General features: G+C 40.3%; 2 protein-coding genes across 16 annotated transcripts in view; both read left to right on the top strand.

The window, feature by feature from the left end:
• Positions 1 to 23,931, top strand: NAE1 (NEDD8 activating enzyme E1 subunit 1). 3 transcript variants are annotated; one of them, XM_082439668.1, is made up of 20 exons: positions 1 to 157; positions 3,344 to 3,447; positions 3,536 to 3,596; positions 5,324 to 5,354; positions 6,098 to 6,169; positions 6,398 to 6,477; positions 7,081 to 7,190; positions 9,196 to 9,305; positions 10,193 to 10,255; positions 10,652 to 10,715; positions 11,365 to 11,456; positions 13,442 to 13,501; positions 13,595 to 13,728; positions 15,758 to 15,833; positions 16,073 to 16,112; positions 17,377 to 17,463; positions 17,965 to 18,057; positions 21,339 to 21,453; positions 21,539 to 21,588; positions 23,696 to 23,931. In XM_082439668.1, the coding sequence occupies exons 1-20, from the start codon at positions 105 to 107 to the stop codon at positions 23,803 to 23,805; spliced, it is 1,605 nt and encodes a 534-aa protein (XP_082295794.1). In that variant the 5' UTR covers positions 1 to 104; the 3' UTR covers positions 23,806 to 23,931. The 3 variants fall into 3 exon arrangements, with proteins under 3 accessions (XP_082295794.1, XP_082295795.1, XP_082295796.1); XM_082439669.1 differs by lacking the exon at positions 3,344 to 3,447 and having other exon boundaries at positions 9 to 157; XM_082439670.1 differs by lacking the exons at positions 3,344 to 3,447; positions 3,536 to 3,596; positions 5,324 to 5,354 and having other exon boundaries at positions 29 to 157.
• Positions 23,932 to 24,035: 104 nt separating this feature from the next.
• Positions 24,036 to 27,481, top strand: part of TERB1 (telomere repeat binding bouquet formation protein 1) — a 48,572-nt gene continuing 45,126 nt past the window's right edge. For 9 of the 13 annotated variants that reach the window (XM_082439597.1, XM_082439605.1, XM_082439608.1 and 6 more), the window contains exon 1: positions 24,036 to 26,522. The gene's annotated coding sequence lies outside the window, so the exon portion shown is untranslated. The remainder of the gene's footprint in view (positions 26,523 to 27,481) is intronic. The other 4 variants (XM_082439596.1, XM_082439601.1, XM_082439603.1 and 1 more) reach the window with 4 other exon arrangements.

Below are 27,481 nucleotides of genomic sequence, written 5' to 3'. Positions count from 1 at the left end.
GGAGGCAGCTGCAGCGAAAGGGGGCTTAGTGCGCCTGCGTGCTCGTGGAAGTGGTGGCCGTTCGCTGTAGTGGCCCAGCGGTTCTACGCGCGGCGGGCGCGGCCATGGCGCAGCCCGGGAAGCTGCTTAAGGAGCAGAAGTACGACCGGCAGCTGAGGTGAGCCAGGGCTCACCGAGTCGGGCGGGCCAGCGGGTTCCTCTGCGTTCGGGCCGGGGCTAAGCGAGCGGGCGGCGTGGTTGGGCCTCCCTCAGGCCTCCCACCGGGCTGGGCCGGGCCGTGCGGCCGGCGCTCAGGGTTCCGGCCTGGGGCCGGCGGTGCTTCTCGAGGGCCGGGACTCGCCTTCCCCGAGGGGCGCGCCCGCCCGCTCGCCACGCGGTGTGCAGGTCGAGGTGCACCGTCCCAGCGTCAGCCGGGTCACCGGGGCGGCTGCCAGTTCCACCTCGCTGTGCTCAGGCTTCTCGTTTTGCAGAATGAGGGGATCGGGAATACCCCATCCCGGCCGCAGAGAGCAGCACCGAGTGTCAGGTATTGTTCTAAGCCGGAGCTGTCCACTAGAAATACAATGCTAGTCTCATGTAAACCACCTGTGTAGTTATATATATATTTTGGTAGCCACATTAAGAAAGGAAAAATAAACAGGTGGAAATAATTTTATCATGCAGTTTATTTTATTTAACCCAATATATCCAAAGTATTACCATTTCAACACATAATCAGTATAAAAAGTTATTAGAGATATTTAACATTTTTTTCCATTCTGTCCTTGAAATCCAGCATTTTACACTTCTAGCACATGTCAGTTTGGACTAGCCTTATTTCTAGTGCCCAGTAGCCACATGTGGCTAATGGCTACCTTAATGGACACTGCAGGTCTAAGCCATCGGGCTGGTTCTTGACTACTTCCTCTCCCATGCCTTTTCTCGTAACACTCCCCATTCCTTATTTATTGATCATCTTCTGTGTGTTAAGGCAGCAGAAGTAACACAAATGTTTGGCCCCCTTCCTTTCTGGAGCCCCCAAGCCAGAAGTTACAGTGTGTCCCTAAGGACTGGAACCCATTTGTACCTACAGCTTAGTGCTGTGTTAGGGGCTTTATGCACTCAATTCTGAGAGCAGCCTTGAAAGTAGATATTCTCTCTGCTTTATAGATGGGGAAACTGAGTCTTAGAGAAGTTCGGTAACCTGCCCAGTCTCCCATGTATTTGAACCAGGATGTAAACTCAGGTCCTTTTGGCTTTTTCAGAGCTGGTACTATCTGCTCCTGAGCTTCTGGGGAAAGAAGCAAGGTGGCAGAGCCCTTGTAACCAACTTGTGTTCTCTTGTAAATTCTTGGAGGCCCTTGTGTTTTGAGTGCAGATGTAACCATACATGACAGAGCTGAGAATATATTTTAGATTACTAAGTAACTGTGACAAAAAAGAATTTTTGCTGAGTCCAGTCCATTTAAGGACCAAACTTTACCTTTCATCATGAGAACTGTTTATTAGCTTTGAAGTGTCAGAGGGAAGCAGTTACAAGCAAAGCTGTTCAGCCAGCTAGCAGTCAACAGGCCCTGCTTTCCTTAGGCCAGCAAGAGAATAGAGAGGATTGATTTCTTGTGTGGGCCGTTTCTTGAAATATATTACCTAGAGATGCACCAGTATTCTTTTAGGCTTACTTTCCAACTACCCGGGTATCCATCAACCAAATATGTCAGGTGTCTTCTGTGTGCTCTACTTTCACAGAAAAAACAGACATTTCCAGTCTGTCTGGTTCTTCTAGGCTATTCCTCTATGCATTTGACAGCTATTCAGTGATCACTTATCCTGGGCAGGGCACTATCGGGCATTGGGGTTCCAGTGGTGAACAGAGGGAGTGGTCTGGACCCTTATGGAGCTTAGAGTGGAATGGAGAGATGGCTGTTCAGCAAATAAAAGACCAAATGAGGGCTTCCCTGGTGGCGCAGTGGTTAAGAATCTACCTGCCAATGCAGGGCACACGGGTTCGATCCCTGGTCTGGGAAGATCCCACATGCTGCGGAGTAACTAAGCCCGTGCGCCACAACTACTGAGCCTGCACTCTGGAGCCCACGAGCCACAACTGCTGAAGCCCGTGCACCTAGAGCCCGTGCTCTGCAACAAGAGAAGCCACCGCACCGCAACGAAGAGTAGCCCCGCTCGCTGCAACTAGAGAGAGCCCAGGCACAACAACGAAGACCAAACACAGCCAAAATTAAATAAATTAAATAAATTAAATAAATAAATTAAAAAAAAAAAACCCAAATGAGGCAGTTACAGTTGTGATATGCTCTGGAGGACATATGGGCTACATGAAAAGAGGGAATCTGCTTTAGATCAGGTGACAGGGAAGGCACCTTAAAGTCTATCAGTCCTCCAGGCTATGAAATTTTTCTAATGATTTGGGCTCCCCCTACACTAGTTTCTATACTGACAAGAAAAGATACATTAGTTAATAGGCTTTCTGGGTGAAGGTAACCAGGTTGGATCAGCTGTCATGATGCTTATTTGATCATGTACCTTGCCATGTTGATGATATGCTGATGTGACAGGATATAACATATATTTCAGGTTATAACATATATTTCTAATCCTTATTACATCTTTCTGTTTGTTAATGTATGCATTTATTAATCATGCTATTAGAATGTTCATTGGGAATTACATTTTAAAGCACTCTTATTGAAGTCAGTGTGAAGGCTTTTCAGATGATAATTCAGTTTTCTTGGTAAAGCTTTTCTCACTCTTGCAGATGTCTTGGTGATAGTCCTATGTCAAGATCTTAAATATTCTGGATCTCTATAACTTAAGAAGAAATGAAATTGAGAATAATAGGTTTTAAATCTAAGGTACTTCTCAGGACTTTCCTGGCGGTCCAGTGGTTAAAATTCCACACTTCCACTGCAGGGGGCGCAGGTTCAGTCCCTGGGAGGAGAACCAAGATCCCACATGGCCCACATGCTGCGTGACACGGCCAAAAAAAAGAATAATAATAATAAATAAATAAATCTAAGATTCTTCTCTAATGTTAATGACTACAAAGACTTTCTGTTCTGTAAGTTATCTGGCTTGAAAAGAGTAATGGACTAGGAGCTGGAAGACCAGATTTTTAGTTCTGATTTAACCCCCCCTTTAACCATGCCGGGCATCAACCTGTTTGAGTCTCAGGTTAGTCAGCTATATAACCCCCGTAACAACTCCTGCTGTTCTTGTCTCACATATTTGCCATGGTTGTCACATCAGTTATTCTATACAAGAACACTTTAAAGATCAAAGATCACGATTCAAATAAAGTTGTATTTTCATGAAAGTTTTAAAAATGTTAAATTTGTGTATTCTTTTGTAGGTTGTGGGGTGATCATGGGCAAGAGGCTTTAGAATCTGCTCATGTTTGCCTAATAAATGCAACAGCTACAGGAACTGAAATTCTTAAAAACTTGGTACTACCAGGTATTATAGTTTTGTGGTTGTAAATTTACTTCTTTAAGGTTTTGAGCTAGAAATATATATTCTTGACTGACTCTGTTTTGTCTCCCAGGTATTGGTTCATTTACAATTATTGATGGAAATCAGGTCAGCGGAGAAGATGCTGGAAATAAGTATGTTCTATTCTTTTCAAATACCTGCATGTTAGGGAAGGCAGTGCATTGTCATGGGAGAGCAAGGCCTAAATCCCAGCTTCAACTCCTCAATCAGGGTGACTTAACTTCCAGGTGGAAATAGTCCCTATGCTTAGGATCATGGCAAGGATGAAGTGAGTTAATATAGGTAATGTGCTAGCACAGTGTCTGGCAAATAGGCCTTTAGTAAAAGATACCCATCATTACTGTCTTTATTCTTGTTATTAATGAAAAAGGGTAGTCATTATTACTTTATTTGTGAAATCTGGATCCTTCCTGAGTCCTTATATTGATTCCTAGATGTTAGTATATAATTAACAATAATTGTATTTTTGGATTATAAGATAGTAAAAGCTACCTTTTGTTTGTGGTGTCTTCTAGGCTTAGTCCAGGTATGTCTCTTTCTACACTACACTGTCTGTAAAAATGCTGTTTGTTTTGTTTTTTTTAATAAATTTATTTATTTAATTTATTTTATTTTTTTGGCTGTGTTGGGTCTTCGTTGCTGTGCGCAGGTTTTCTCTAGCTGCGGCGAGCAGGGGTTACTCTTTGTTGCGGTGTGCAGGCTTCTCACTGCGGTGGCTTCTTTTGTTGCGCAGCACGGGCTCTAGGTGCGCGGGCTTCACTAGTTGTGGCACGCGGGCTCTAGAGCGCAGGCTCAGTAGTTGCGGTGCACAGGCTTAGTTGCTCTGCGGCATGTGGGATCTTCCCGGGCCAGGGCTCAAACCCGTGTCCCCTGCATTGGCAGGTGGATTCTTAACCACTGCGCCACCAGGGAAGCCCTAAAAATGCTGTTTTAAAGATGGCCTGTATATCATTCTTTAAAGATGATCATATTTAGACTTTCAGAGCATTCCCCAACTTGGATTTCATGCTTGCCTTTTCAGGGACTTGGAGTCTGGGATCTCTCACTATATTTGTCAGTAAACAACAACAATGAGTAAATAGAAGGGAAATCAGAATTTGGTTCATACTGAGCTTTGTTATCTTTTCTCTGGGTGGTAATACAAGTTTCACTACCACAACACCCTTTTATTGATATCTATAAAGAAAAAGTCCTTTTATCTTTGCTTACTTGGTTGGTTAGAACAGGGTGTAGTAAGAATGAGGTTTCTTTCTCTTGTGGAGCTGCTGAGCTTGTGCTCCAAGGGTACCTTGACTCTGATCAGCAGACTCAGATCTGGACCTTGGGGCACAACAAGGGTATGTGTGGGAGGAAGCCTGAATAAATCTGTTATAGTTACCTGCAAAAGCAGACTGTTGAATGCAGCATTTCCCAAGTGTGGTCAGTAGCTGTTAAATGGGCAAATGGATTCCATGGTCAAATGAGTTTGGGAAATGGGTCAAATGAAACTAAATATTTCTTTAGTGTAAGACTTTAATATCATGCGTATTACGTATATTATGAATTTCCAAGAGAGAATATAACATATGGTGTTTCCCACACTTTTTAAAGCCCGGGAACCCTTTTCTCTCAGAGCATTTTGTGAAATTCATGTTCTGTGGTACATACTTTGGGAAACATTGATTTATTAGCCTGTCTTTGGTTACAAGTTTCATCCAGCTTTCTTCCTCCAGGAAGGCTGTTACAGTCTGAAATTAAAATATAGTTTGTTTTAAACTATGAATGAAATGCACCTGGTATTACAAATAACCTTTCCTTTATAGTCAGAGAAGCCATTAAATTTGTTTTTATTCTATTTTAGTTTTTTCCTTCAGAGAAGCAGTATTGGCAAGGTAAAAAATCAGTTTGTTATAGAATATAGTTGTATTTGAACATCTAGTGATGCCACTATGTTTTGATTGTTTGAAAAGCTTTACTTTAAAAGAGCTTATTATTCCTCTGAGAAAAAAGCTAATTATCTCATTTTTTTCTGATCTCGTAAATCTTTATATGCTTGGTAGTTTAAGAACTTAGAAGTACTGTTCGTGTTTTTATACTGTATCCTGTATTAAAACTAAATATTCAGTGATGTTAATGTTCAGAGGTTGGAGTATTTTGGTTAAGAAGATTTTTTTTTACCAAGAGTTAGTCAGAATGTCTTATTTTTGTATTTCATATTAAAAATCTTACAAAACCATATGGGTCAACTTAGTATAGTATTCTGAATAGAAATGACTGTTTCTTTAATGACTAATCTCTCATGTGCAGGACTGTAAATGTGGGAGGTTAGAGTAAGTCTCAACTTGACTCAGAATCTCCCTGCCTGCTCTCCAGGGTTTTCTGGTCATTTGCCTAATCAGAAAAGTAGAGTGCAAGTAATGTAAGCATTTAAGAATTCTGAATAATGATGGTTTAGCTCTGTTTTAAGTAATACTCTGGTTTAGTCCCAGGTTAAACACTATGAAAAGCAGAGTTGTCATATCTATGTATGGAATTTGGGTTGTTTTACAGTGTTTTTGCCTGATCTGTAAATTAGGGGGTTACATTTTAACCAAATTTTTTTCTAATTCAAGTAAAATGTTTTGTTTTTATAAAGAACCGAGCTCAAGCCGCCATGGAATTCTTACAAGAATTAAATAACGATGTCTCTGGGAGTTTTGTGGAAGAGGTATATATATATACACATTATTATTTCTGGTCAGAAATTTAATTTTTTAGTAATTCAGAGTCCTAGGAATTTAGAATTTTGAATCTTTGTATATTTATGTTGAGAGTTGAATTATTTTAACATTGGAGTCTAGCATTTACCTCACTTGTTCTAAAGTAGCTTAACTGTTTCTGTCATCTTTAATATGATTGTGAAATTGTTGGATTTTCTTTCCCCTGTCCTATTTAGAGTCCAGAAAACCTTCTAGACAATGATCCTTCATTTTTCTGTAGGTTTACCATTGTGGTTGCAACTCAGCTTCCTGAAAGGTAAATTTTTAAGTTAATTTGTTTTTATTTTAATCTCTTATTAGATTTGCATAGTTTTGTTTTCTCTGCAGAGTCTGTGGTCTTTAAAATTCTTAAACTCCATAGAAAGCTTTAATTAGAAGTGCTTATAGATCTCCAGCACTAAAAAGATAGGGAAGAGAAAAATACTGAGATGTGAAACTTTAAAAAAAATATATTTAGAACAGTTAAATTGAACATTGGTTATTTTTTTAGTGAAAAAAAAAAAACTAGTTAGAATTACTTATAGGGAGTGCTTGGCGCTGTATACAAAGGTTTTATAAATATTTTCTTCTTTATTATGGAAATGTTTAGGAGATGTCTTTCAGTAGCATTCTCCCTAATACAAAGGACTAGGTTTTCATATCTCTCTAGTCCAAAAGATATACTTTCTTTGAGACTGCAGCCTTGTGGAATTGCTTGCTTTTCAGCATATCTTTATGTAAATATGCTGTTTATGTAAATGCAATAGAATATATCTTTGCATTTATTATTTAGTAAGAAAGTTGCTTTATTTTAAAGCATTTTCACATTTGGCATGTTTCCATTTGCTTATGTTCTTATCTTTTGTGCCTTCTTTTACAGTACATTACTAAATTTAGCAGATGTCCTCTGGAATTCCCAAATCCCTCTTTTGATCTGTAGGACATATGGACTAGTTGGTTATATGAGGATCATTATAAAAGAACATCCAGGTAAAATTGTTGCACATATGGGGCTTCCTATTGGTTGCTTTAGCTATAATTTTAGGAACTTGACAATTTAGAAAGTCAATTTTAAATCACAGAGTAAATTTGTAGCAGCTCAACTCTGGTTACACGTTCAAAGTGGCAGTCAGAATCAGTAGGCTTTAATCTTTGTATTTCCTTTACTTAGCATTATAGAAGGATACAAAGCAGGAGCTACAACAGGTGCAGCTTCTTCATCTTATTAGGAGGCCCAGCAGCTATGCAAATACCTAGCTTTTTTTGCCTCCTAACCTACATAGGGCATGTATGTCTGTCACAGGTAAGAGCCAAGGTATGTGGGTTACACTGACACAGAAAGGATATGCCACCTTTTCCCCCACCAGTTTTCTGTTCCATTCTCATACAGGCCTTAGGCTTCCCCAGTTCAGGTGTAATTGCACACAGCAAGCAAGGCATTTACCTAACTACTGTTCCAAGGAAACAGTGTTAATAGGAGACTGAACTCATCCATAGGCAGGCTTGCATCAGCTCAAGTCCCTTTATTTGGAAAATTTTAATCTTAAATCATCATAAAGTTTTCGTTCAGAACTCCTGCATTGCTCTGAGCCAGGTACTCTACTAGTGTAATGACAGTCATTGGCATTGGTAGCATCACTGAAAAGTGGTATCTGCTTGGGCAGGTAAGGAGTGGCTTTTGAGGATAAGTTTTTGGCAGTGGTGCTGGATCATTTAAAAGTTGTAAGTAGGAAAGTGACGAGGTAAACATTTTGTTTTAAACCGGTCACTCTGAAACCCGGTGGAGAATGAATGGATTTGAAGGGGCAAAGATTAGAGACAAGGGTTGCTTTTAGGACATTTTCAGTTGTCTAGGTGAGAGAAAGAGAGAGACAGAGAGAGAGCCCCTGACTGAGGGCAGATGTTATAAGGATAGGGAAGAGGGGGTAGATGGTAATGAAGGTTAACATTGCTAGTTGTGGGCTTCCCTGGTGGCACAGTGGTTGAGAATCTGCCTGCCAATGCAGGGGACACGGGTTCGAGCCCTGGTCTGGGAAGATCGCACATGCCGCGGCGCGGCTAGGCCCGTGAGCCACAATTACTGAGCCTGCGCGTCTGGAGCCTGTGCTCCGCAACAGGAGAGGCCGCGATAATGAGAGGCCCGTGCACCGCGATGAAGAGTGGCCCCCACTCGCCACAACTAGAGAAAGCCCTCACACAGAAACGAAGACCCAACACAGCCGTAAATAAATAAATAAATAAAATTAAAAGGAAAAAAAAAGTATCCCTTGCTTAAAAAAAAAAAATAAAAAAAAACAAATAAAAAACATTGCTAGTTGTGTGCCTGCCTTTATGTGGATTATTTCATTTAATCTTTCCAAAATCCTTGTAAGGCAGATACTGTTTTACCTGCTTTTTACAGACAAGGATGCTGAGGCATAGAGAGATTAAGTTATTTGCCTAAGGTCACACAGCTAGCAAGTGACAGAACGGAGCCTAGCCCTAAACACTCACTGAAACTGCACACTTTCCCACGCTCCCCTATGTGGAGAGCTGTGTGGGAAGTGACATCAGGATGTGTGGGGAGTGACTGATACTGGCCCAAGGAAGCTCGAAGTCAGGGAAGACCATCACATTTCTAGGGAAGAGGTCTAGGTAGATGGTGACGCTGTCTGTTGGAGACCGCAGGCAGAGGAAGGGTAGGTTGTTGGGTGCTATCGGAACACAAATTTTACCTATTTTGATCTTTTCCGATTGTAATAACAAGAAAATTCTTCACTAAAGGAATCTTGATTTTACTTTTATTAAAACTATAGTCCACTTAAAATTTGTGCATTTAGTAAAATACAAATTTATATGTATATGTAAATTTAACTCAGTAATGAACAAAACAATGAGAAAAACCTGTAGGCCCTATGTCCATTTAAAACTTACAGATTTCCTAAGTTCCTATAATGTATGTACTGCCAGCAGTATTGCTAAAGAAGTAAGTCTTTTGGAATTATTTGTTTCACAGTAATAGAATCTCATCCAGATAATGCATTAGAGGATCTACGACTGGATAAGCCATTTCCTGAACTGAGAGAACATTTTCAGTCTTATGATTTGGATCATATGGAGAAAAAGGTTGGTAGTGTGTGTGACCTTCCATTTATAGGTATACTTAAAACTTTGTTTTTAACCTAAGGTTTTTGAATTACAAAGTGAGGAAATATTATAAACCTCCATAGTCCTGTCATCCAGGTCACATAATAACAACATTGTACCTAATTTGTTTTAAATAAATCTATCCTTCCCCAAAATTTAAAAACTTTTTTATTGAAGAAAAGTGCATTAACTGAACATATCTGTGTAATCAACACCCAGGTCAAGAAATTGGACATTAACATATCCCAGAAGCCCTCTTCATGGCTCTTTCCTAAACAAATAGATGTACTTTTTAAAACAGTTTGAATTTGGGGTGGTGTTTGTTGAAATTGACACCTCTTAAAACTTATTTTTAGTGTTTGAGAATTACCAAGGCAACTGCATATTTCATTATAGAAATAATGATATTTATAACAGGCCATGTAATTTAAGGCATATATATATATATATTTTTTTTTTTTTTTCCTGACTACACGTTAATTAAATGCAGGTATTTGGTTCATCAGAAAACACAGAAAGGATCCCTTTTCCTTAGTCTAGGTTTGGTATCTGAAATCAAGATACTTGAGCTTTGTTTTTGGGTGGCAGTCCCTGAGACAGTTTTCTTAATGGTAAAATGGGGACAATCATAGTATATACCTGCCTGATTAGAATTAAATTGGACACTGCCTTCAAAATCTTTGTAAAGCAATTTTTGTTAACCCAGTTCATTCTCCTTCGCTCATTATTCCACATATACTGAGAGATGTAAACATTGTTGAGTAATTGAATTTAATAAATATTGTTGAATTTGTTGAAAATGATATGGTATGGTGAAAAATAATGTTAACTAATACTGGTATTTCCTTTGATTCTTTTATTTTTAGGACCATAGCCACACTCCATGGATTGTGATCATAGCTAAATATTTAGCACAGTGGTATAGTGAAGTATGTCCTTTCTTGAAAAAAGAAATTCCATATATGACTGTATTTTTTCAGTTTATTATAAAGAATTTCATTGGGGGGGGTGGGACATTGATTTTTTTTCCTTATGTGGTTATAGGGCAGCTGATTTAAACTGCTAATTTAAATCTAGCAGTTTCTCTTTTGATACTGACATTTTTATTAACAAAATGAAATTTGAACAAATGTCATTCTGAAACTGGCAGTGGGGAATGAATGTAGAGAAATGGCCCACAGTTTCTGTTTTCTATCAAGTCAGCTGATTTCACCAAGGTATAGATTTGCTGATGAAATCTCATATGGATAGGGGGAAACTGGACTTTCAATTTCCATATTTTGAGTTTTTACAACTAGATTAAAAATTTTTTTAACCCAATTTAGACAAATGGACGAATACCTAAAACGTATAAAGAAAAAGAAGACTTCAGAGATTTGATTAGACAAGGTAATATGGGATGTGATTAAATGTGTAAAGTTTGAAAAGCATATTGCTTGAAGCTAATGTTTATTGGATTTCTGTCAACAGCTTTGTCAGATGATGCCATCATGAGCTTTTTTTTTTTTTTTTTTAATTTATTTTTGGCTGCATTGGGTCTTCGTTGCTGCACGTGGGCTTTCTTTACTTGCGGCGAGTGGAGGCTACTCTTCGCTGCGGTGCGCGGGCTTCTCATTGCGGTGGCTTCTCTTGTTGAGGAGCACGGGCTCTAGGTGCGCGGGCTTCAGTAGTCGTGGCTCGTGCACTCTAGAGCACAGGCTCAGTAGTTGTGGTGCATGGACTTAGTTGCTCCGCAGCATGTGGGATCTTCCCGGACCAGGGCTTGAACCCGTGTCTCATGCATTGGCAGGTGGATTCTTAACCACTGTGCCACCAGGGAAACCCCCATCATGAGCTTTTATTTTATTTTCCTCGGGAGGTTAAGGAGCCACTCCTTGTGTAGTTTTAAGAATGAGTAGTGATTAGCCATATTTCTTCTTAAGGTTCAGTATCCAATCCTCCCTTCAGAATCTGACAAGGTTATCTCCATAATGCTGGGGGGAGAGAAAGAATGAAAAGAAAAGGGCCGTTGTTTGCTAATCAATTTCTATTTTAATAGGAATTCTAAAGAATGAAAATGGGGCTCCGGAAGATGAAGAGAATTTTGAAGAAGCTATTAAAAATGTGAACACAGCACTAAATACAACTCAGGTATTAAGAGCTGCTGAGGTATTCACAAATGAAAGGTGTTTTCTGAAGTCCTCATATGTGAAATAGTTGATTTTAGATTTAATTTAATATTTCTCAAATTGTAGAGTTGGTTAGAAATTAATATCTATAATACAGCTTGAATATTCTTTTAATAAGATTCTGTATTGTCCTTGTTAAAATGGATCTCAGTGCTTCAGCATATAATTTGATACAGTGATTTATATAAATTAATTGTTTGAAGTACATGATTTGTGAATAGTAAGTGTTTGGGGGTAGGACTTATATAATGAAGGCGGTATTTTGCTGGTCCAAAATAGTGTTGCCTGAAAAGTTAAATCTTACCCTGCTTTGCTTTTGACAGTAATTATTTGGATATATTGGAAGATGTTCTTAATGACATTGTATACCTTAAAAATTACTTGGAGGATAATCTAGTTTAGATGCTCTTTGTTTTGTTGTTGTTTTGTTTTTGAATTCTGGCCAGTGAGTTTTTTGGGGAACTTTGGAATAATACAACTGGTAGTATAAGTTAGAATTTTATTATTATTTTTTTAATCTTTTTTTTTTTTTTTTAATTTTTTTTTGGCTGCACCACACAGATTGTGGGATCTTAGTTCCCTGACAGGGATTGAACCCGGGCCCTCAGCAGTGAGAGTGTGGAGTCCTAACCACTGGACCACCAGGGAATTCCCAGAATTTTCTTATAATTTAAAACAGGAAAAAATGCTACCTTTCAAGTTAGGAGAGCACTCAAGGTGTCATTACATACTTTTTGGAGACAATGAGGTAGTGTTGCTGAGTGATTAAAAATGTGTGCTCTGTGAATCACACAGTTTTCTGGGGTGATGAAAATTTTCTGTGTCTCAGTTGGGGTGATGGTTAGAAGTATGTGTATAGTTATCAAAAAACATTGAATTGTACATTTTGCTGAATGTAAAATTTACCCCAATTAAAAAAAAACAAGGTTCTCATGGTTGGGGGACAGTGAACTAAGCAAACAGACAAATGTACCAGGTGCTGTGAACAAAATTAGAGTAGAACAAAGGGGTAGAGCGTGATAGGAGGTCTGGGATCAGGAGGGGCCAGGGAGACTCTCAAAGAGATGTGTTTAAGCAGAAGCCTAAGTGAAGTGTCATGCAGAGGTCTGGAGGAAGAGCTTTTCAAGCCAAGGAAGCACATGTGCAAAGGCCCAGAAGTGGGATGATGCTTGGCATTTGTTCAAGGATCAGTATGAAAGCCACTGTGATTGGAATGAAGTAAACAAGGGGGAAAGAGGTGGGAGGGATTTAAGTTTGGAGAGGCAGAAAGGGCCTGATCATAAAGGCACTGCAGGCCACTAAAGTGTTTTGAGCAGGGGAATGGAGTGACCTGATTTACAGTTCTAAAAAAATTATTCTGGCTCTTGTGAGGACAAAAGACTGTAGGGGACTGGGAGTGGAAGCAGAGCAGTTAGGAATTACCAGTAAGAAAGTTCTTTTTTCCACACAACAGTAGAATCAAAGCCTAAGATTTCTATAGTTTTTATTAATGTATGATGTTCTTGCTAGCATTAAAAGTCCTTAATTTAACTATCTCGTTTTTGTCAGAGTGGTTGTCTCTTTCAGCAGTCACTAATTAGGATGTAAGGGTTTCAGATTTTTGCCAAGATGGAAAAACATGAAGGACTACAAATCTAGCTTGGTATTAATGTCTGTTATCTTTGTTCTGTCTTCAAATATGACTATAAAAAGATTTACTTAGATTCCTTCTTTATGATGTAAGAGAATAGGTCAGTCTTTAATGCTAACAGCAGTGGGCAGGAGGGGACTTTCTTCCATTCGCTCTTTCCCCAAAAATCTCCATCTGGTGGTGATTCTGAATAAAAGTCTAAGTTTGTATTTGAACTTGTTTGGAAAATTGCAGTGAAAGTTAAAGTGGGCAGTGAAAATAAAAGTGAACTTATATTAATTCTTAGTATAAGTAAATGTTTCATGTTCCTTTGTTAGATCCCAAGCAGTATTGAAGATATATTTAATGATGATCGCTGCATAAATATCACCAAACAGGTAACAATAACAAAAAAAGTAAAAATAGTGCCACCTTAACCTTTGGGTCAAATTCAGATGTCACTTAATATTAATTTTTTTTGCTTCTTTTAGACTCCGACATTTTGGATTTTAGCTCGTGCCTTAAAGGAATTTGTGGCCAAAGAGGGTCAAGGAAATTTACCTGTTCGAGGCACAATTCCTGATATGATTGCAGATTCAGGCAAATATATAAAACTGCAAAATGTGTAAGTCACCTGTTTTCAAACTATGTAGTAGAAAAATCAATCTGTTTATATTAGAGATGAACATATTTTATCAGTCTACCAGAAATCAGAAATCAAATGGAAACCTGTTATAATCTTATCACTTTAAAAATAATCTAAGGGACTTCCCTAGTGGCGTAGTGGTTAAGAATCCCCCTGCCAATGCGGGGACACAGGTTCTATCCCTGGTCCGGGAAGATTCCACATGCCGCAGAGTAACTAAGCCCGTGCGCCACAACTACTGAGCCTGTGCTCTAGAGCGTGTGAACCACAGCTACGGAAGCCTGCACGCCTAGAGCCCGTGCTCCACAACAAGAGAAGCCACTGCAATGAGAAGCCCGCACACCGCAACGAAGAGTAGCCTCCACTCGCCACAACTAGAGAAAGCCCACGTGCAACAACGAAGACCCAATGCAGCCAAAAATAAATTTATAAAAATAAGCTAAAAAACTTAGGGGGCAGATTTTTTTTTAATATATTTTATTTTTAAGAATAGTTTAAGTTCACAGCAAAATTGAGCAGAAAGTATAGAGTTCCCACATATCCCCTGAGGGGTCAGATATTGTTTTTCATATTTCAAGATAAAACCTAACATTTGAGCACTTAACTCTGTGCTATCAACTGTTCTATGTATTAACTAATTTAATATTCACAACAGCCCTATGAGAGAGATACTATTATTGTCCCAGTTTTACAGGTGAGAAAACTTAAGACATAGAAGAGGTAATTTTTTCAGGGTCTGACAACTGGGAAATGGCAAAACCAAGACCTGAATCTATGAAACTCACCTCTGTACTCTTAACCATGGCCCTATACTCTCTTTTATCTGTAATTTAAAACTTTGAAGTCTTTAGTTTTGCTGAATTTTTTGTCATTAATTTTCATAATTTAAAGAGTTCATGACTATAGATAGACACCTGCTATCCAGGTATCACTAGCCTGAACCCAGGTAGATTGTCATAAGGACAGGTCTCAATGGATATTACCCTTGTGTACTTCGGGCATGGTGCTGATGAATCCAGGGCCACCGGCCTTGTTTCTTCAGGGGCCAGATAATGACACACAGAGGTCTCCGTTCCCTAGACAGATTGTACTCTTCATCTCAGTCATTCTCTAACACATCTTTATTGCCCTAGCCTAAAAGTTCAACTACCTAAAACTTGGGAAAAGTCAGTTGAGGACAAAAGAATTATGACCTCATATCAGAGGTAGTCAGCTTAACACATCATCTCTAGAGGTGAAAATGTAAATAGACTTAAAGAAAAGTTTTACAGGAATTTGTAGATGGACAGTTTTGAAGTATTTAACTTTCCTTGGACCTGACTTCAAGGAGATTGTATTCTTTTGCAACATATTTTGTTAGGTCCTCTGTCAGAGAAGCATGGATCATGGATCTCTCTAGGAGGGCAGTTTTTAAGTTAGGTGCTGTTAATTATTGAGGGAGCCTAGGTTATTAGTGGAGTCCAAGAATCCATCACCAACCACTAACAGGTGCTGGTAGCATTTCCATGGCATTGTCACATTCCATGTGTTTTCAGATCAGTATTTTTTCATGAAAGGGAAAGACATTTTTCGTTTGATTCATGGTGATATTTAAATTTGGTAATTAATTAATTAATTAATTATTTATATTTGGCTGCTTTGGGTCTTTGTTGCTGCACACAGGCTTTCTCCAGTTGTGCCAAGTGGGGGCTACTCTTCGTTGCGGTGCGCTGTCTTCTCATTGCCGTGGCTTCTCTTGTTGCGGAGCATGGGCTCTAGGCACGCAGGCTTCAGTAGTTGTGGCACGCGGGCTCAGTAGTTGTGGCTTACGGGCTCTAGAGCTCAGGCTCAGTAGTTGTGGCACACGGGCTTAGTTGCTCCGCGGCATGTGGGATCTTCCCAGCCCAGGGCTCGAACCCGTGTCCCCTGCACTGGCAGGCAGATTCTTAACCGCTGCGCCACCAGGGAAGTCCCCAAATTTGGTAATTTAAATATTCGTTAATAGTAGCTTTTTGTTGTTCTTTTCCAGTTACCGTGAAAAAGCAAAGAAAGATGCTGCTGCTGTGGGTAATCACGTTGCCAAATTGCTTCAGTCTATAGGCCAGGTAAGCTGCTGGGCACACTGCCTTTGATGGACAGTGCAGCTGCATATGGGCCTGATTGCACCATGTAACTCCAGCCCGAAAAGGCTTAGAGAGAAGGTGTGGCACTGGCTCAAAGCTTCTTTAGAGGGGTCCTCACTTGCCTGCTAATGAGAAGGCCTGTCATAGTGATGGGCTTTGTGCTGCACCCTCGGTTAATCTGCTTTTATACTGGAGCAAAATCTGCATTTATCTCTTTACAGGCACCAGAGTCCATTTCAGAGAAAGAATTAAAATTACTCTGTAAGTCACCTTGACTTAATTTCCTTATTTTGTTTGATAAAAATGTGCCACGGGAAATGTTCCCAGCAGTTTTAAATGGTTGAAATTAAAAATTTTCCATGGTCTCAGTGGTATTGACATAGGTAATTATTGGGTAAGGTTTTTTTTTTTCTTATAATAAATGGAGAGGGCATTCTAAGACTGGTCAGAGGTAGAGCATATTTATCTAATGCTAAAAAGACATGAAGATCAATTAATTGAAAATTATCAGTAATACAGAATTATTTTCAGCTTACTAATTTTAAATAACTTGGGAAAGTTTTATCTGAAGACTTTGGGTGTGAAGTCTTGAGTCACATGTACATTGACAGTATTGGTTTAAATAGTAACTTTGATCAGTGTTAAAGGACTGTGATAGAATTAAGAATTTTGCCATCTAGTTTCAGAGTGGCTAGGCTCCTGGGGTCTTCTTGATAACTCCTGAGTAGGCCCAGAGAATTTAAGAGTTAGTTTAAGAGTAATAAAAATCTGTTTTACATGCCATCTGAGGATTTTTCCCTGTAGCTATGACCCCTAGTTTCTGCAAAAGTCTATATTTTGTATGTTACCCATCCTTAAAATTATTTATCCAAATTATTCATTTTAAGACTCTCCAACATGTTTGTTTAGGCTTAGTTTCAATGTTTTGTTCCACTACTAATCTTACACCGTGTTTATGCATTAGTGTTTGTGCTACTAGATTATATGATACCAGCTTAAAAGCTGGATGTGTTGGGTATTTGAGAGTTTATTATTCTGGCCTCTATTGGGATATGTTTGAAAATTTCCATAATACAAAGTTTTTTGCTTTTTTTTTTTTTTTTAAAGCCTTACATATACTCAGAGCACAGTATGTATAACACTCTCCTTCAGTACTGCTTGTCCATAATAATGATAAGAACTACTATTCATTGAGCCCTATCAGGTATTCTGCTTGGTATGTACTGTACACAGTTACACTTTTGGTCCACAGAACAGCTCAAAGGTAAACAATATATCTCCATTTTACAAGTGAAAACTGAGGCTCAGAGAAGTGCCATCATCTATGTAGTCAGTGCTGAACTGGTTGTAATGCCAAGGACATGAATTTAAGATAACTTGTGTTCTGATGCCGTCTCTGCTAACTATTAGAACCTTTTCTTCATACTTCCATGTCTGTAAAGAGGATACACAGAATTTCCTGTTCTTAATCGGGATAGTCATGTATCTTAACCATTTACTTCCATAATGTCTTTTCTGTGTTCAGGCAGCAATTCTGCATTTCTTCGAGTGGTGAGATGTCGATCCTTAGCTGAAGAATATGGCTTGCATACAGTTAACAAGGATGAAATTAGTAAGTAATAACCTTTTGATGCTAGGTTATTAATTAATTCTAAGGATGTAAATATTTTGTGTATAACAGAATGTATAGTAGAGTGTATGGTGATAACATAAAGGATAATGTAAATATTTATACTCTAAATTTTATTCTATAAACCTGTCCAAGAACTCGTAATTTCAAATATAAAACTTAATATATACATACATGAAATCCTATTTAGGTCACTGAGTAAGTTGTGTGATATGTAGAAGAGCTAAAGTCAGCATAATACTACCTTAGTAGAGGTTATGTGACCATAGCTAATAGTCCATAAGACCATTGAGTTTTATCTCAGTAACGTATCTCCCTTTATTTTATAATTATTTATCATTTTCTATTTTATTGTCACAAAATATTTAAATTTTATGATAGAATTGCCTTGTATTCTGAAACTTGAGTATATAGTAAATTCAGTCCTTCCTTGTTTTTATGTCATGAATTACACAAATTATACTGAAATTTTTTTCCTTTCAGTTTCCAGCATGGACAATCCAGATAATGAGATAGTATTATACTTAATGTTACGGGCTGTTGATAGATTTCATAAACAACATGGTAGATATCCAGGTAAGAATAGCAATCAAATTATCAAATACAATAAAATCTTTTTTTTTGGCCACACAGCATGGCTTGTGGGATCTTAGTTCCCTGACCAGGGATTGAACCCAGGCCACAGCAGTGAAAGCTCTAAGTCCTAACCACTGGACCACCAGGGAATTCCCAATAAAATCTTTTTTTTTTTTTTTTAATTTATTTATTTTTTTCTGCGTTGGGTCTTTGTTGCTGCACGCAGGCTTTCTCTAGTTGTGGTGAGCGGGGGCTACTTTTCTTGCAGTGTGCGGGCTTCTCATTGCGGTGGCTTGTCTGTGTTGCAGAGCACGGGCTCTAGGTGCACGGGTTTCAGTCGTTGTGGCATACGGCTCAGTAGTTGTGGCACACGAGCTTAGTTGCTCTGCGGCATGTGGGATCTTCCTGGACCAGGGCTCGAACCCATGACTCCTGCATGGGCAGGCAGATTCTTAACCACTGTGCCGCTAGGGAAGTCCCCAATAAAATCTTAAATAAATACTTAAATAGAATGAAATCTTAAAGGATTCTTGGGGTGTTTGCAGTAGTGATGCTTGAAGTCACACTGTAAACAATTTACACCTGGTTCGTCTCAGTGAGGAAATACCATTTGTTTTTTAAGTGTAACCAGTTGCAAGTAGTGTTTGATTCAACACAGGGGACTGTTTGTTGATTGCATATAGGATAAAATTTTTTTCCTGTCAGTTTGTACAGTTTACTCCTAAGACTCACACTGAGTTTGATATAGTGGAATGAGAAAGCCACAAGAAGTATGCCAGTGATTTCTGAGCTCAGAACTCTGAAGAAGTTTCTTTGCTCAGTATCTATTTTTTGTTATCTGTAAATGTAGTAATTGGGGAATTGGCATATGCTCAAAGGTCTTCAGTTGCCCAGGATATCTTTATTAAGATGATAATTTTAATTGTGCAGGATTATTGCATAGCAGCACCTTCTGGGTGTGTCATAAAACCTGTTGCCCCAACTGATGTAGTATACCCACTGAGTTATAATCTTAATGACAAGCTTACCAGAAAAGGAAAGGGAATAAACACCAAATATGTATTGCTTTATTTGTATTGTTTGCTTAGAATGTATTTTTGGTTATCTCTTGCACAACCAGCCATCCCCAAATTTAGTAGTTTAAAACAATCAATTTTTCTGTCTCATTACTTTGTGGATTGGCTGGGCTCGGTTAGGCAGTTCTCACTGGGGGAAGGGGATCTCACGGAGTTGCATGACGCCTGGGGCTGGAGTCATCCAAGAAGACATGCCCACTCGCGTGTGTGGCACTTTAGTTGGGATATCCGGAACTGCTGTGGGGGGAGCGGGTGGGTGCTGGTCAGGCCTCTCTCTCCACATGGCTACTTGGGGCTTCCTTTTAGCATGGGAGTCCTAGATTTCTTACATAGTGGCTGCCTTCCCCAGAGTTAACATTCCAAAAGACCCAGGTGGAAGGTACAAGGCTTTTTACGACTTGGCCTTGGAAGTCACAGCATCACTTATGTCACGTTCTGTTGGCTTCACAGGGTCACATTAGATTAAGAGCGGAAGGGGGACCACACAAGGGCACGAAGAGGTGTTCATTGGGGAGCCATCATGGGAGATTAGCTATTACATAGAGCACAGGCTTTGGAGTTAAACCTAGGTTCAAATCCAAGTTCTATCACTTATCGCTTGATCTCGGGTGAGTCACTATTTCCCTCCAAGTCTCAGTTCTCTCAGTATGGAAAGGTGATAATAATAACTACTCTATTAGATAGTAAGGGTTAGATACGTGATGTATGAAAATCACTTAACATACTGCTTAGCTTTTTTTAAGTACTCAATAAAGGGTAGATGCTACTATTTTGAGAAGGAGTGATAGGTTTTTTTTTTTTTATTAGTTTATTTTTATTTTTGGCTGCGTTGGGTCTTCATTGCTGCACAGGGGCTTTCTCTAGTTGCGGCGAGTGGGGGGCTACTCTTCGTTGCGGTGCGCGGGCTTCTCATTGTGGTGGCTTCTCTTGTTGCAGAGCACGGGCTCTAGGTGTGCAGGCTTCAGTAGTTGTGGCATGCGGGATTAGTAGTTGTGGCTCGCAGGCTCTAGAGCACAGGCTCAGTAGTTGTGGCGCATGGGCTTAGTTGCTCCGCGGCATGTGGGATCTTCCCAGACCAGGGCTCAAACCCGTGTCCCCTGCGTTGGCAGGTGGATTCTTAACCACTGTGCCACCAGGGAAGTCCCGATGATAGTTTTTAAACTAGAGGGGTTAAAAAATAAAATAAACTAGAGGGATTTAGTAATACCTGGATATTATGGCAATTACATTTTTCCTTCCAGTAGTAATAATAATAATAGCTTACCTTTGGAGACATTATAGTTTAATCATTAAGAACTGCTTGGGCTCATATCGCAGTTTTCCTACTTATGAGCTAAGTAACTCGGGCAAATAACTTAATCTGTCTGTGCCTCAGTTTCCTTATCTGTAAAATGAAGATAATAATAGTGCCTACTTCATAGGGTTGCTGTAAGGATTAAATGAATTAATATTTTAGATGGTGTTTAGAACAATGTCCAGCATCTATTAATGCTCCATAAGTGTTACGTATTATTATAGTTTTATATGTGTCATTTAATCTCCTGGAAATGGGTAATAAACGCTGTAATTTTTTTTTAAATTTATTTATTTATGGCTGTGTTGGGTCTTCATTTCTGTGCGAGGGCTTTCTCTAGTTGTGGCAAGTGGGGGCCACTCTTCATCGCGGTGCGCGGGCCTCTCACTATCGCGGCCTCTCTTGTTGCGGAGCACAGGCTCCAGACGCGCAGGCTCAGTAATTGTGGCTCATGGGCCCAGTTGCTCCGCGGCATGTGGGATCTTCCCAGACCAGGGCTCAAACCCGTGTCCCCTGCATTGGCAGGCAGATTCTCAACCACTGCGCCACTATAATTTTTATAAAGGGTATAAATAGGACATTACTTTCCCATTCATTCAGTTCTATCAAATAATTATTGAGCACCACTACGTGTCAGATACTCTTCTAGATACTGGGTAAGGAGCACTGAACAAAGCAGATTTGTCAAACTCAGATTTTTAATAGATTTTAGACGGTTTCTTTGATTGTTATAGATTTGTGATAGTTGCAAATATTAGTCTCAACTTTACATTATTTTTGTTCTTATTTCAGTTTTACACCTTAATGTTTTGACTAGAACACCTAAAACTGGATTAAATAAAGGAGATAGCCAATAATTTTGAGTCACATATTTATTTTAATGAAAATTAATTTACATATATATATTTTAGGGGTATCTAACTATCAAGTTGAAGAAGATACAGGCAAGTTGAAGTCTTGTCTCACTGGCTTCCTTCAGGAATATGGATTATCCATAATGGTGAAAGATGATTATGTCCATGAATTGTGAGTATGTTTTTAGGGAATGCAAGAGACAATACTGTCCTGTCATAAGGCTAATCTATGTTCATGTCTCCATCCTTTCCTGTAGTTGCCGATATGGAGCTGCTGAACCACACACCATTGCTGCATTCTTAGGGGGTGAGTTCCAGAGATGAGAAGACTGTCACCTGTTGTTATATAGTACAGTTATGAAGTTTTGTTTTCCCAGCTGTTTTAACTAGGGAGGTCAGTGAAGCACAATGTTATATTGAGTTTAGATTATTTTGGTAGCCCCCAAACTGGTCTGCCTGCTTTCCATCTCTCCCACTGCTGTCCATTTTAAACTCCTGAAGAGTAATCAATCTTTCTAAAGCATAGCTCTGATTCTGTCTCTCACTTAACTAACCCTCTGACCTGGCAGTACACACATATACACTACAGTAGTCCTCGGAAAATAAATCCAGAGTCTTTCATTTGACATTTAGAACATTCTGTGTTCTGGTTTTACCCAGCCTTTCTGGCCTTGGTTTTTTCAAGTTACTTGCTTTTACCCTAGACATGCCCTTTGATTTCCTGCTCCTTGAATCTTTACCCGACTCTGGGCCCATTTGCCTTAAGTCTCCCTGTTGCCTGCATGTCTAAAATCTACCTGTTCTTCAGGACCCAACTCAACAATACCATCTCTTAAAAAAACTCCTTGGAGCCTGGAAGTTTGAGGTCAGGGCCAGCATAGTTGGTTTCTGGTGAGGCCTCTCTTCGTGGCTTGTAGGCAGTCACCATCTTGCTGTGTGCCATATCCTCTTCTTTGTGCAGGAAGGTGAGGAGGCTCTCTGGTGTCTCTTCTTATAAGTATACTAATTCCCATCATGAGGGCCCCACCCCCATGACCTCAATTACCTAATTACCTCCCAAAGACTCCAACTCCATCTCCAAATATGGTAACATTGGGGGTTAAGGCTTTAACATATGAATTTTGGGGGACATGCATTCAGTCTATAACATGTGCATTCTATAATCATTCTGCACAAGTCATTTCTTTCAGGTCTTTGTTTAAGTATTATCTTCCCTGTGAGGCCATCCCTGATTCCCTGATTTAAAACAGTCCCTCCTCTTGCATCATATCCCCCTTCCTTGCTTTTTCTCCTTAGCACTTAGTCACTTGACATTTTACTTATTTGTAAATTCTCTCTCCCTCACTACTGAAAAGTAAGATCCATGAGGATAAGGATTTTTGTCTTTTGTTCCCTGCTGTATCCCTAGTGCCTAGGACAGTATCTGGTACACTAGAGTCTCAAATTTTATTGAATCAGTGAATGTGAAAGCGGAAGCTTCAGATTATAAAAGATGAAAACTTGTTTTCTTGGTAGTTTTTTTTTTTTTTTCTGTTGTTTTGTTTTGAATAGTAACTTTAAAACTTGTTACTGTTACTATATACTCAGACTGTTACTGAGTATAGCAGTCTTGGTATCTAATATAGATCCTTTCCAAATTACAGATATTCCTTTACCCCCCCTTTTTAAAAAAATTTATTTATTTTATTTATTTATTTTTGGCTGCATTGGGTCTTTGTTGCCGCACACAAGCTTTCTCTAGTTGCGGTGTGCGGGCTTCTCACTGTGGTGGCTTCTCTTGTTGCAGAGCACGGGCTGTAGGCGCCCGGGCTTCAGGAGTGTGGCTCGCGGGCTCTGGAGCACAGGCTCAGTAGTTGTGGCACACGGGCTTAGTTGCTCCGCGGCATGTGGGATCTTCCTGGACCAGGGCTCAAACCCGTGTCCCCTGCATTGGCAGGCGGATTCTTAACCACTGCACCACCAGGGAAGCCCCTTTACCCCCTTTTTATTATAAAACATGCTTAGGGTAAAATTCAAATGCAACAGAAGGGTATCCTTTGAGAATCCTTTCTGCCTATATTTAGCCTTTAAAAAAAGTGCAGTCATGCATACTACTGTTTTGACTTTTTCTTGCTTAATATATTTTGCCAGTCTTTTTAAACCACCATAATTTAAAATTCTTCTTTCTTTTAAACTATGGCATAATACCCCAGGGTGTGAATGTATAGAACAAAATTTTTATTTCCTTTAATAACATAGTTATAAAAAATTGTCCTTTGTTTTGATATGACTCAGTAAGTTATGTCTGTTTTGGATTACTTTTAAACATCTTTGGTTTTGGAAAGGAAAGGTTTTCTTTACAGAATTGAATATTTTTATAGAACTCTTGAAATTTACCTTTTTCAAAGATTTGCTTTTCTCCTTTTTCCTTGCAGGAGCTGCTGCTCAAGAGGTTATCAAAGTAATCACCAAACAATTTGTAATTTTTAATAATACTTACATTTATAGTGGCATGTCACAAACTTCAGCAACTTTCCAGTTGTAGAATAAGTACCCTATAGTGTGTTAATGACTGAAACTGTAATTGCCTTCAGGTTGTGCTCTAGTCTGTAAAGTTCTGCTAAGGGAGAACTGTTGTTTCCTTAATAAATATTTTTCTCATTTGTAATAATGTAGTCTTGTTCTTTGGGGAGCTGAGGTGGAGGGAGGAAGGAAACAGTTTTCTCAGAGAATAAAAGCTATCCATTTCTAACTGAGTTCATTATTTCTGGCTTGCTATTTCAAAGTTACTTATCATAGAAATGTCTTGTATGGACTTCCCTGGTGGTGCAGTGGATAAGAATCCGTCTGCCAATGCAGGGGACATGGGTTCGATCCCTGGTCCGGGAAGATCCCACATGCCGTGGAGCAACTAAGCCCGTGCGCCACAACTACTGAGCCTGCACTCTAGAGCTTGTGAGCGACAACTACTGAGCCCGTGTGCCACAACTACTGAAGCCCACGCGCCTAGAGCCTGTGCTCTGCAACAAGAGAAGCCACCGCAATGAGAAGCCCGCACAGCCCGCACACCACAACGAAGAGTAGCCCCCGCTAACCACAACTAGAGAAAAGCCCACACGCAGCAATGAAGACCCAATGCAGCCAAAAATAAATTAAAAATTTAAAAAAAAAAGGTCTTGTGTTACATTAGAAATAGCTTAAAATATTTTTTCTTATAATCTTAAATAATGAATTTAAGGCACGTGCAGATTTTAGCTGTGGACATCTTAATACCATCACTGTTTGTTAAAATACAATTTAAAAGGGGCTTCCCCCAGGACATGGCAGCAACCTCAGTGTCCATCGACAGATGAATGGATAAAGAATATGTGGCACATATATACAATGGAATATTAGCTATAAAAAGAAATTGTTATCTGTAGTGAGGTGGATGGACCTAGAGACTGTCATACAGAGTAAAGTAAGTCAGAAAGAGAGAAACAAATACTGTATGCTAACACATAAATATGGAACCTTAAAAAAAAAAAACGGTTCTGAAGAACCTAGGGGCAGGACAGGAATAAAGACGCAGACATAGAGAATGCATTTGAGGACACGGGGAGGGGGAAGTGTAAGCTGGGAAGAAGTGAGAGAGTAGCATTGACATATATATACACTACCAAATGTAAAATAGATAGCTAGTGGGAAGCAGCCACATAGCACAGGGAGATCAGCTCAGTGCTTTGTGTCCACCTAAAGGGGTGGGATAGGGAGGGTGGGAGGAAGACGCCAAGAGGGAGGGGATATGGGGATATATGTATATATATAGCTGATTCACTTTGTTAAACAGCAGCAACTAACACAACATGGTAAAGCAATTATACTCCAATAAAGATGTTAAAAAAAAAAGGGGCTTCCCTGGTGGCGCAGTGGTTAAGAATCCACCTGCCAATGAAGGGGACACAGGTTTGAGCCCTGCTCCAGAAGATCCCACATGCTGCAGAGCAACTAAGCCCGTGTGCCACAAGCTACTGAGCCTGCGCTCTAGAGCCCGCAAGCCACAACTACTGAGCCCGTGTGCCACAACTACTGAAGCCTGTGCACCTAGAGCCCACGCTCTGCAACAAGAGAAGCCACTACAGTGAGAAGCCCACGCACTGCAACGAAGAGTAGCCACAACTAGACAGAGCCCACACACGGCCAAAAATAAATAAATTTTTAAAAATACAATTTAAAAAAGACACATATTTCAGATGTATAGTTTTATCAGAAAACAAGAACAGGATACAAAGGGGAGGGAAGTTTGGAAAAGACTAATGATGGCAGCGCTTGGGGCTCAGACAGCCTCCTCCCCACGCCTGCGCACACCTACCCGAGGCCACGACGCCGGCCTCAGCGACCCCAGAGCCCGTTCTCCTAACTCCTTCGGGCGAACGCCCCTCCGAGCAAAGAAAGCCCTTTACACAGGGAGCAGTGAGATTACAGGATTTCCCCTTCATATTGTGACTTTCCACTACTTAAACAGGCGCACACTTGCTATCCGCTGCCCTTTGGAAAGTGGGTGAGTAGCGGCCGGCGAGAAACTCCGCGTGGGGGCGGGGCGGCCGGAAGTCCCGCCCCACCGAAGCGCGCCAGGTCTTCTCGGCGGGAAACCAGGTCGGGCGTCGTGCTAGGCGGGCGGCAAGGGAAAAAGGGCGAATCCCAAGGCGCTGCGACTTAAGGGTAAAGGCCACGGCCTCCATTCCCTGCGCGTTCGGGTCCTGCCTCAGCCCCGCCTCGGAACCCGCCCGTCGCCTCCTGTGGAAGGTCTGGGATGCAGAACGCCCCGCTCTAACCTTCTTAACCGACCCACATGAGGGGATGGGGTGATGAGGCGGGATGGGGCCTGAGGAGGCGGTCGCCCCGGGCTGAGGCCCGCACAGGGAAAAAGAGAATTGTCACGTACCACTTAGGCGGCTAGAGCCTGGCCGATTGTACTTAAGAATACTCGGGCACCTCCCCAGGTGATTCTGATGTATGAAGGGGGTGGGCGCTGCTGGGGCAGTTGTTTCTCAGATCGGGGGTGGGACCCTGTGTTCCGCATCACCTGAAGGGGAGGGCACGTTAACGGGACTGACTTTCAGACCCACCCGCTGCCCTGCCGGTGAATCGCCTGTGGTGGAGCCGGCCTCGGGTCGCTAACCAGCGGCCCCGTCCCTGCAGGAGTTGGAGAACCCTGGTCTAAGAGGGAAGGGCCCGAGGGACCACATATGCTCTTCAAAAGGAGTTCCTCCAGCTGTTTAGGTGAGCCAGGCCGTGGTGTTAATGAGCGCAAATTGACGAAACAGGGTGGAGTTAGTCTTCTCTCCTGGGAAAGATGTCTATCGGTTACCTGTGGAAACTGGGATGAGGTGATGAGGATGAATGCGGAACGGCTGCTCCAGTCTCCTGAGACCGGGAGTGTTGATGTTGTAGTGAAATGGCTCCTGGTACCCTCAGACTGTTTCTGGACCTGATTGACTGTTTTTTCTCAATCTAAACTATTCTAACAGAAAGTTTACATTACATTACTTGCATCTTGGCCGTTTCTCCCTTGCCTCTCCTACTTTAGGGAAAAGTTTCCGCTTGGTATGAGCCCAAGCTGAGGATCCACTGTCAACAACTCAGTGGTGGCAGATATGGTGGGATTTTCAGCCCTGCCAGCCTTATGCACAGAAAGATGTCATTTATCTTTCAGATATTTTGGGGAGTGCTATTTAGATTTCAAAAGGCTTTTCCTGTTAACATTTTCTAGGCCACGTAAAAGAGGAATGTTCAGTTCATTTTCTTGCTTAAATTTGAATTTAACAGTACTATTTTGGGGAATTGATTGAGTGCAACCTGTAAGTAGAATGGTTTCTTCCTGTTACCTGGAAAAAAATCCCTTTTTCCCCCTGTGAGAATACAGTAAATAATTTTGAAATCTTGTTCATGGCAGTTTGCATCTATTCACTAAGTTACTGAAAATACTTAATAATATGCTTTATTGGGCAGATGATTTTGTTCTTGGGATTATACTATATTTTATACTTTTAAATATAATTTTATAGTTATCCCTCTCTTGGAAGTTATAACTTGTCCTTTGCTGTGAATGTTTTTAAGCATGTAGCAGGTAAATAGATGACTTGTATTAATGCTACTAGATATTTGGCACACTTTATCTTATTTTACTGTGCAAAGTAACCATTTATTAGAAAACAGTGTAAGAAGGACAGACAAAGAGG

This window comes from Balaenoptera physalus, assembly GCF_965194825.1.
Source record: "Balaenoptera physalus genome assembly, chromosome: 19".
NCBI lineage: Eukaryota > Metazoa > Chordata > Mammalia > Artiodactyla > Balaenopteridae > Balaenoptera > Balaenoptera physalus.
The sequence above is the reverse complement of the archived record's forward strand: the minus strand, read 5'-3'. Positions and strand labels throughout refer to the sequence as shown.